General features: G+C 50.3%; 2 protein-coding genes across 2 annotated transcripts in view; both read left to right on the top strand.

The window, feature by feature from the left end:
* The window catches only part of Hoxc4 (homeobox C4), a 60,630-nt gene that overhangs the window by 11,573 nt on the left and 38,538 nt on the right, over positions 1 to 10,519 (top strand). The gene's annotated exons all lie outside the window — the stretch shown is intronic.
* On the top strand, positions 2,891 to 10,132 carry Hoxc8 (homeobox C8). Its single transcript, XM_046435636.2, has 2 exons — positions 2,891 to 3,368; positions 4,703 to 10,132. Exons 1-2 carry the CDS (start codon positions 2,933 to 2,935, stop codon positions 4,993 to 4,995), a joined length of 729 nt encoding a protein of 242 aa, XP_046291592.1. The 5' UTR covers positions 2,891 to 2,932; the 3' UTR covers positions 4,996 to 10,132.

The raw sequence follows: 10,519 nt of genomic DNA on the forward strand, positions 1-10,519 counted from the left end.
GCATCAAAAATAATCGCTTTGCGGAGGAGATAAGTGCGAAGCAGGCAGCGCGTAATTAACACAAAAAGGCGGAATGACCCGGACAAACGAACATAAATCCGTGATACCTAAGAGGGCGGTGCAGGCCTCAGGGAGAGGAATAGAGATGGCCCCGGCGAGGATGGCTGCTTTCGGTTCCTTTATTTCCAGGCTCAGGAAGCGAAATAAACCAGATACGTGCAAAAGCAATAAAATAAAATAAAATAATCAAATGAAAGGAAGATGAAATATCTCCCCCAAAGGGGAAACCAAGTCCGACCAGGGGTTGCGGGACTGGTGGGTTCTCCGGACAGGCGGCGGTGGCGGCACACTCGGGACGGTCGCATTCCAAGACACAAAGGCCCAGAAGAATAGCTCTGTGGCAGGGTTTTCGCTGGACCATAAAATGTCGAAATATCCCCCCACCCCCTAAAAGATAAGGCGCAGGCCCCAGAGCGGATCCTGCCCTCTGGGCCTCCTCTTTCCAGACAGAGAAGAGAAAGTATTTATGACAGTCCCCAGTGACCCAGATGCTGGGAGCCCAGAGTCCACCCTGTTCAACCCGGCACCAGAGGAGCAGGCTTGGAAAAAGGCAGGGCTGGAGCCAAGGATGCAGCAGGCTCTGGTAGGTGGAAGCCTAGTTGTGCCCATGCACTGTTCTGGACCCTTGGGAGGGCTGCAGCTCTGGAACTGCCTCTTTTGACCCTTCCCTCCTGGCCCTAGGGCCAGAGTTCTGAGTGTCTAACAGTTGGGGCAGTCCCTAACTGAGATAGGAGTGGGTCTCCCAAATGCAAGGGATCCTGGAAGGATCTTTTGCTGGTGTACCAGTGAACCTCCGTTGGGAATTTGGCTGAGAGTGACCATTTCCCCAGCAATTATTCAAATAATAGGATGGTGGTGGTTATTCTCTCCAAACCATCCTACACTGCATTGCTATTCCTTTCTCCATCCCCAGAGCTGACTCTGGATGGGGATGGGGAAGAAAAAGATCTGGTTTTCTAATCACCTCCTTCCTCATCCAACCCTGAAACCCCAGGATATGGAAGGAAAACAGGTAGCAGGGTTTGGGGGTTTGGTGTGTGTGTTTTTTTTTTTCTCCATGATGCGAAAGACCTAAAGATGCATCTGTGTTTGTCAGGCATTATGTGCATGTGAGCCTGGTGTGCACGTGGGTGTAGTATCTGTGAGGTGAAAGGGATGCTTCCAGGAATGTACACGCTAGTTTACAGTGAGCATGCACTTGATGTGTCCCAGGATGAGAAGGTAGCATGTACTGTGTGTGTATTCGTATACACAGTGTGCCCCAGGGTTGCACTGTGTGTAACAACCTCACAAACTGGAGAGAGAGAGGAATGGGAAAAACATTCTTACTCATCTTCTTTATTCATATGCACATAGCACACATACATGGCTCTCTCACTTTCTCCCTTTTTCTGTGTTCGACCCATATAACTATACCCACTTAGGGCCAGGGAAGGATGCTGATGGATTAAAATTCTTTTATCCATTAGAATTAACTTCAATTTGCCCAGTATTGGGGATGAAGTGACCTCCCCACACACAGAGAAAGTGTGGGTAAATATTTAGAGTGTCTGTTGACAGTTCCCATCCACATCCTGGCCTGGGCAGCTTGCCTGGGGAAGAGGAGGATTCAGAGAAGCCAAGGAGCACCCCCCCCCAGGCTGAGCTGGCATTTCCTATGAGGTGGGAGTATGTGGGGACAAGTAAGAGGCCTGCTCCAGTCCCCTCTACCTCAGATACAAATAGTCTCCTGAAAAGAAACATCCTGGATCAGCCCAGGCAGAAGCCAGGAACACACAAGCTGTCCTTTCCTTTCTTAGTCCCCATAAACAGCTTTCCTCTCAGACCCCAGCCAAGCTTATTGCCATTGCCTGGGTTCCCTGCTCCAGGTAGGTGCTGGTGTCTGAAGGGACAGTGTGGCCCTGATAGGGTACCTGGTATAACCAGCCCTTGTGTTCTTCTCTAGAAGAGTCTTAAGGGTCTTAGGAAGACAGGGCAGCTTCAGACTCTGGGGAGGGGCCAGTGGCTGCAGGAACCTATGCCTGGGGCTGTGATGTGGTTTATCTTTTTTCTCCTTAAAGTCGAAGACTTAAGGACCCCCTAAGGAGACCATCTTTTGGGTTAGAGGCTCTGCTCTGGCTTGCTGATATTCAAAACTGGTCTGGGGGAGGGGGCAGTTCTTATACCTGTTGAGGTAACCTGAGTTGACCTGCGGGCTAAGGTATAGCCCCCACCCCCAGAAGAAGGGAAAGAGAAGGGGGAGGGGGCACCTTCAAATCTGAATGCGTACCTTGGAAAAGCTGGCCCCAGCCATTAGCTGGGGCTGGCTGGCCACCCCCTGCACACACCACACCCCCCATCCCTCCCCCCTCCTCCCTCCCCTTCCTTCAGGTCCCCCCCAGCCCTGAACCCCTCAACCCCCGCCATCTCTCCTCTCTCCTCTCTTCTTCCTCTCTCTCTCTCTCTCTCTCTCTCTCTCTCTCTCTCTCTCTCTCTCTCTCTCTCTCTCTCTCTCGCCTGTCTTCATGTCGTGGATTGATGAACGCGAATCGCGTGTAAGCGCCGCCACCGCCGGGAGTCTGAGGAATTCGCCTGGGCTGTTAAAGGAAAGAGCTAAGTGAGAGAGCGCGAGCTCTACCTACCGACAGTGAAGAGAGCCGCCGCCGCCGCCGCCGCCCGCTCGCCGCCCGCCGCCGCCCGCGCCCCAGACCCGGGAGCTCGGCACCGAAGCGCCCCCCACCTGCCCAGCCCCCAGCCCACCAGCCCAGCCCAGCCCAGTCCGGGGCGCCAGGCGACCTGGGGTTCGGTCCCGGGGGGAGGGGAGTTTCGGGGGTACCGGGCGGGGGAGCCGTGAGCCAGAGGGGAGGGGGCCGCGGGTTTTCATGTACCCAGCATGAGCTCCTACTTCGTCAACCCCCTGTTCTCCAAATACAAAGGCGGCGAGTCCCTGGAACCGGCCTATTACGACTGCCGGTTCCCTCAGAGTGTGGGCAGGAGCCATGCGCTGGTGTACGGGCCCGGCGGCTCGGCGCCCGGCTTCCAGCACGCCTCGCACCACGTCCAAGACTTCTTCCACCACGGCACCTCCGGCATCTCCAACTCGGGCTACCAGCAGAACCCGTGCTCGCTTAGCTGCCACGGAGACGCCTCCAAATTCTATGGCTACGAGGCGCTCCCCAGACAGTCCCTTTATGGGGCTCAGCAAGAGGCGAGCGTGGTGCAATATCCCGACTGTAAATCCTCCGCCAACACTAACAGTAGCGAAGGACAAGGCCACTTAAATCAAAACTCGTCTCCCAGCCTCATGTTTCCATGGATGAGACCCCACGGTGAGAAGCCTTTTCTCTTTCCCCCTTGGTCTCCCGCGCTCCGGGGTCTTCTCCCCCTCCCTCGCCTTTTTGTCTGTCCTCGCTTTCCCTCCTGGCTTTGGGGTCTCTCCCACCCCACCCCCATGCCTGAGTGGGTTTCTGGAGGTTGTTGGGAGGTGGGTGCCTGGGACGTTTTGGAAATTGGGGTGAAGGTGGGGAAAAGGTGGTGTGGGGGTAACAAAGGGTTAAAAATAATTTCCTCCATTTCTGTCTGTGTCTGTCTCTCTGTCTCTCCCTCTCTCCATCTCTAAAGTCAAAGTTGGGGAGGTGGCTGGGAAGGGTACCCTGAGTACCCTGAGGTTATCAGTGTTTGGAGCTGATAACCAATTTCTCCAAAGGCAAAGAGTCCGCAGTCCAAGACAGTGGCCAAGCTGTCTTGGGTCTAGCCAGACCCTAGCCAGAGAGTGTGAAAACCCTTAGGATAGACACTCTGGCTCTCTAGGGTCCCCACTGCCTCCTTTCAGAGAACTAACCCAAGGGCCATTACCTCAACTTTTTTGTACTTCCCCCAGTTGAAGAGAAGACAGGGAGCCTGAGAAAAGAGAAGGGGGGAAAGTGCTCAAAAGGAGAGGGGTATTCAGGTTGAGGGGCTCTGAAGTCCAGAGGACCCTGCCAGGTTACCCTCCAATCAAGGACTTGTGGGGTCTTCTTGAAACCTACAGAGCTTCTCAGGTCATGAGCCCCTCCAAGGGTGGCCCCTCACAGCCCAATTTCGAAGTACAGGGGGAAGCGATAAAGCGACAAGTTCCGGCAGGGATGGCCCTTGATTTATTTGCTGGTCTCCAGTTAGCAATCAGGCGAAGCAGCCATACATTCCAGGAGATCAATTATTTTCCTTATTGGAAAAGCATTAGGCAGAGAGAGGCAATGAGGGGGCAGTGGGCAGAGCCCCTCTCCCTTACTCCCAGCCTTTTTTCCTTTCTTTTAGAAACAGATTCTGTCCCCAGCCCATCTCACTAAATGCCATTCTGCACTTGTAAACAAAGCTGCAAAAGCCAGTTTCCTGGGATTGCAGGCCTGGGGGACTCTGAAGGGTTCCTCTGGCCCCTTTAAGCCCCCAGTTTCCAGATACCTCTAGACCTTGCCCCTACCCTCACCCCATCTCCCAAGGTGAAGCCAAACCAAAACAATCCCCCAGACTTTCTTGCCCTTGCCTGCCTTCTGCTGTATCCTCTTCCGTAGGAGGGAGGCGAACTGAGGAGACCAGAGTGGGGACTTTGAGAGGCAGAGTAGCAGGGTAAATAAAACTGAGCCCCCACCCAGACATAACCAGACTGGGGTTCTGTTCTGTCCAGCTCCGGGGCGGCGCAGCGGTCGGCAAACTTACAGCCGGTATCAGACCTTGGAACTAGAAAAGGAGTTTCTCTTTAATCCTTATTTGACACGAAAGCGCCGGATTGAAGTCTCTCACGCCCTGGGACTGACCGAGAGACAAGTGAAGATCTGGTTCCAGAACCGAAGAATGAAGTGGAAAAAGGAGAACAACAAGGATAAACTGCCTGGGGCCCGAGATGAGGAGAAGGTGGAGGAAGAAGGAAATGAGGAAGAGGAGAAAGAGGAGGAGGAAAAGGAAGAAAACAAGGACTAAGCAAAAAAGAGAAAAAGAAAAAGAAAAATTCCCTCCTTTTAGCAACTCCCTTGAAGTTTCGTTTTATGGTAGCAGATAAATTGAGAAGTTTACGACTGTCATTTGCTTTTATAGAGAATAGAATGACACTCACAACTCTAACTACCTGTCAGATACTTGCAGCTCTGGTTTTATTACCTTTGGACTCCCCCTCCTCTTTATTTGTTTGGGGGCTGGAGGGGGGAGATCCAGACGCAGCAAAAAGTTTGGACTCTCTGTCCCACTCCTTGCCCTAACACACACACTTGTCCCTACTCCCACCTTCTGAGTCCTTCCTGAATTTTAAGGTCTATGACTTGGCCTTCTTACCCCCTCTTTCTGCCCTTTCTCACCATACTTCCACTTCCCTGTTTCTCTGGTATTTATTTTAGAGGGGAACCCCCCCAAAAAAATGCAGAAGAGGACTCCTGGCTTTGCTTTTATGCTAGGATTAGTGTACTAGATTTACTTTAAAAAAGGAAAGGAAAGGAATAGTTATAAAAGGAAGGAAAGGAAAATAAATGAAAAAAAAATTTTAAAGAAACAGGAAAAGATAGCAAGGAATATTCCTTCCCCCTCCTTGAGGCTCCCTACTTAGAAAACTCCCTTGACTTTCTCTAGGAACCTGATGGAAACCTGAAGGAGATGTGGGTCTCTTCCCTCCTCCCTTTCTAAGGGGTCACTAGAGGCCTATGGTCACCTCTGAAATCCTACCTAGCCATCCCATGGTCACTCAGGCCCATGCCTTCCTTGCCTTCGCTATTTGATTTCTGTTCTTTTGGGCCCGGCTTCCTCTGAGCTGCAGCAGTGCTAGCGCTCAGAAATCACCATAATCATGAAAATAATAATAACAATAATAGTAATACTGACAATAAATCTTTAACATACTACCTAAAGGGAACCTGCAATAACCTTGAAAAATAAAATTTAAAAATCCTACTATAGGAAAAAAAAAGAGAAAAAAATTAAAACTAAAAAAAAAAAAAAAAGAAAGAAAGAAACCTCCAACGTATTTTATCACTACCTATAGAAAGAAATCCTGCTTTGAGAGTATTCGTAATGCGGTTTTGTTGTCGTTTGTTGCTGCTTATTTCACTAAGAAGAACCCAACAACTAAGACTGCCTAGCCCGCCCGTCCTGTGCGCTTTTATTGTGCTTCTAACCCCAGTAGAGTAGAACTAAATTGCACTGAATGTATAGTTAACTCTGTCTTGAATTCTCTGTTTATGCAACATGCTCGAAAGAAAAAACGTTAAAAATATATCTATAATAATAATTTTTGGTCATTTGTCTTTATGTCCAGCTATGAATGTAGATTTTGTGTCCCGACAGCCCTGTTCCTGGTCCAAGTACTTTGTATTGTATACGTGAGTCATAATAAAAAAAAAAAAAGGAGAAAATATTTGAAGCTGAAATGACTTGCTTTTTCTTCACAGTTCTTCCCCCATTCTCTACTCCCTCCCTCCTTATTCTCCTTTCCTAACACTCTGGGAAAGATTTCCACTGATTTGACTTTGGGATGGGGGAACTTGCTTGGGGAAAAGTGTAAGAATGGAGAGAATAGATTGGGCTGAAAGGGCAGGTGACTGGTGTCCAGGGTGAGAGGAGGAGGAAGAAGAACAGTTCACTAGTAGAAAGAAGAAGGGGTACATCAGTATGCTCTTGAGTATGCTCCAAAGTGGGTTTCTAGGTGTTAGGACCCCAATGGGAAGAAAGATCTCAGTCATTCACCTTTCTCCTCCTCAGCTATAGCCTGGGCCCAGACAAAGAATCTGTTCCATGCCCCTCCCATGGATATGTCTTTTTTTTCCCCCCAGGAGCTAGGGCTGAGGATGAGGCAGTGAGGTTCTTTCTGATCTTCACATGTCCTTTGCAGCCAGTCCCTGGCACCCATCACCCAGCACTGGAATAGTGAACAGGGTGGGGGAAGTGTGAGGCTCAGGGCAGCTGACCTGTCAGAAGGGCTTGAAGGGCAAGATGCCTAAAGAGAGGCTGCTAAGTGTGGGGGATAAGGATGTTTCAGTCTGGGAGAGATGAGAGGGGAAGAAGAAATGGATGAGCTGGTAGATCAACCAGCTTGGGTCCACATTCTAGAATCCAAATTCAGTCAGCACAGGGTCATCACTGTCACTCAGCCCTCTTACGTTCACTCCACCTCTCTTCTGGCTGTTTCAAGCCAGCTCCAGGCTTCACCTTGGCAATTGGGCAGCTTTCTGGGCCCCCGTAGTGTACCCCTTGGCCTGGGGGGATGGAGCTACTCAGTGGACAGTCCTCCACCCCAACCACTGCAGGATAAGGAGAGTCTCCATTGGAATCTCCATTTCCTAAAATAAAGAGTTGAAGGCTTAGGGACCCAGGGGGCAAAAGAGTCTCTCTCTTCTCTCTGGAGGGTCCTAAACTGAGAAGTCTGTTTATGCCAATAAGATTCTGGTCAAATAATCCCAAATTCCAGAGATGCAAAACTTCTGACTCAGTCAGGAGGTGGGGGAGAGATAGGGAGGGAAGAGGATCTTCTTGTCTTCCATACCAGACCCCCAAAGACTGAAATATTTTTGAGGCCAGCTATCCCTGTCTCACACACCCACCCCTTTCCCCTGGTCAATGATTTTCACAGATCTAGGTTGAGGCCAAATCTTTGGTTGCTTTACTGGAGTCCCCGTCCTTGACTCCTAGGAAAAGTGGTCCTGAGTACAGGGTTGGGTCAAGCCATGTTCATAGGGGACTCCTGCCTGGAGACAGGCTTCGGCTTCGGGTTGGAAGCACAGGCTGCGGTGCAGCTGGTGACAGCTTTAAGCAGAAGCTCCGGGGAAAATCTGCCCCAACCTGGGGTTCCTACTGCGAGTTGAGGAGCCAGCCAGGTAACCCCATTTGCTGCAGGGGACACCGGCTACTACCTAGGGAGGCCCGAATAGAGGGCATTTTGCTCCGGATCGCAGGCCTTCCCATAGGCGTCCCCTCCGTACTCCCAAGGATGGCTGAGGGCTGTTTCATTTTTAAACGTGGAATTATGATTGTTATTAATAAAAATGTCTGGCCCAGTAGCCAAACGGGATGAGCCCTGCATTAAGTCACTCCGAAGGGCCTTGCCGCATTTTCCCCACACCAAATGCCCCATTCATCCCTGGCTCTGTGTTCTGCAACGTCCGTGGCCCCAAGCCTGTCGCGTCGGAGGGCGGGGTGTGTCTGGCGCCCGGTTTCACTCAAAAAGTCGGGCAACTAGAGGGTCAGACCCCGGGAGCCCTAGCCGGCCCCTCATGCAGCACTCGTTCCCCACTCCTCCTGCCCACCGCCTCTGTTTTCTCGTTTGGAAAGAAAAGGAGGTAAAAACCGTTTTATGGGGGAACCGTAATTGCGAGCGGGATGCTCTCTCTTTAGAAACGCGTCCTCCCAAATGCTCCCGCCATCCTATTACCGGAATGGGGACCATTCGGCTGCTGCAGATAGGACTTTCTCCCATTCTTTACTTTTTTTATTAGCCAATCAAAGTGGCTTCCGAAAGCTATTTGTGATTTGTGAAAAATAGTATCTTTCAAAATGCTGAGTTGAAGCATCTCGCTCATTTCGCCTTGAATTTATTATTCTAATCTCAACAGTAGAGACAGGATAATGTAGCTATTAAGTTGGGGGGCAAATTCGTTTCTCTGGATTAAAAAAAAATTCTCTCGACATTTTCTTTCCCTCCCCACTACCTTATTGCAGAAGCCAAGGGAGGTGCGGCCTTGGAGAAATCAGGGGAACCACGGGATTTAGTGAGCACCCTGAAAGACCTTTTGGGGGATCCTTTAGTGGGAGGGTGAGATTGGCCTCCCAGTCTTATCTTCCTTAAATTAGATGCCCCACCGTCTGCCTGCCTGGTGGTTGGGAAAGTTACCCCCAGCCCCAATTAAAGAGAACTCAGGACAGGTTGTGCCACAGACTAGAGGTAAAATTTCCTGTGAACTGCCCGCAGCGCTATCCCATTCTCCAGGCTGCCCATTGTGAGAAGCCAGGCCAGTGCTTCCTCCTCGTAATTTTTAACTACCTGTTATAAAATTTATGGGTGGGTTTGTAAAAAGAAACGAGGTCTCTGCATCCGGCTGAGGCTGAGGGAACTGCTTTGCTTACTGTGGGGGAAGCTTTAGGAAGGGACGCAGGATTCCCTGTTGGTTGGGGTGGGGACACCCAGCCACTGAGATTCCCATGTCAGTTCCTTGCTAGACCAAGGGGAAAGCTGCTGGCCTTCAAATCTCCAGTCATTGGAGAGAGGTAGCTAGGCTGCAATGCAGCAGAATTTGGTCTATATGGGGGAATTTATTCTGGATTTCCCACATTAGGGTGGACCACCAAATTTAGAGATCTGGAGAAATGGGTGATTGGAATTTTAGTATCAAAGGTAGAATTCAGGGCAGTAAAATGTTTCTCTTTCAAGGCCTCAGAAGCACCTCCCAGCTGCTAGGATACAGAACCAGATTTTTTTTTTTTTCTGAAAAAGGCAGATGGGTGTGGGCAAACTGACAAAATTGAAAAGGCTTAAATTTGCTTTGCACCTCAAAAAAAAAAAAAAAAAAAAGGAAATGGGGACCAAGATCTTAGGCTTTGATTTTGATGTTAACTCTAAAATGTTTGTGATTAAGCTGCTATTGAGGACCTAGGAAATGAGGAGACCAGATGTTAGGGATGGTCTTGGGGGGAAATGTCATTCTGTCTCAGACATGGACATGGAGATGGAGATGAGGGTTACTTTGAGAGTTCTGAAGCCCCAAACTCTCACCTCTCCTGCTGCTTTCCTAAGACTGTCCAGGGCTGGTCTAGCCCTCTAGGCTCTTTAGAGGACATCCAGGGCAGGCTTGGTTGGGAGACTGTCAGTGGCCTGGGAACTACTGTTCTTGTCAGGGGTGGAGTGGGAGTTTGTGAGGGAACCCCAGTAAGAATGATGTCGGTCTCATCCTAGAAAAAATGGTAAGGTTAGGGAGGGTATGCTTGTTCAGTTCCTTACCCTTACCAACCCTCACTGCCTCAAGGCTACAAATCTTTGCGAAGCTTTGATTCCCCCAGATCCAACCTTATTACCTCCATTTATTAAGGAAAATATTAAAACTCGGCACAGCAGGAGGAGGCAGCAGACCCCCAGCTTCGAACCCTTCCTTTTTCCTCCCTGCATCCTCTCCCCGCTCTTTCTGTACTCGCCTGGAGCAGCGGGCCCTTGGGGAGTGGGCGGTGAGTGGGGGTGGAATGGGGGTGGGGGGGATGCTCCCTTTCCGAGAGAATTGGGTAAACATGGCGACCGCGGCGCCCATTTGCACACGCTACACAAATGCATCGCATTCCCGGTTGTTTGCAGAAAATTTACAGCTGAGTAATAAAAGTTTACGATCGACTCACAAGTTGGATTGGCCACAAGAAGTCATGTGGATTCCATCCATGAACGTGAACTTTTTATTGTGGTTTGTCCGTTCCGAGCGCTCCGCAGAACAGTCCTCCCTGTAAGAGCCTAACCATTGCCAGGGAAACCTGCGCTGGGCGCTGC

Source organism: Marmota monax, unplaced genomic scaffold (genome assembly GCF_021218885.2).
Source record: "Marmota monax isolate L192 unplaced genomic scaffold, Marmota_monax_Labrador192_F-V1.1 WCK01_AAM20220418_F8-fsc00012, whole genome shotgun sequence".
Lineage (NCBI taxonomy): Eukaryota > Metazoa > Chordata > Mammalia > Rodentia > Sciuridae > Marmota > Marmota monax.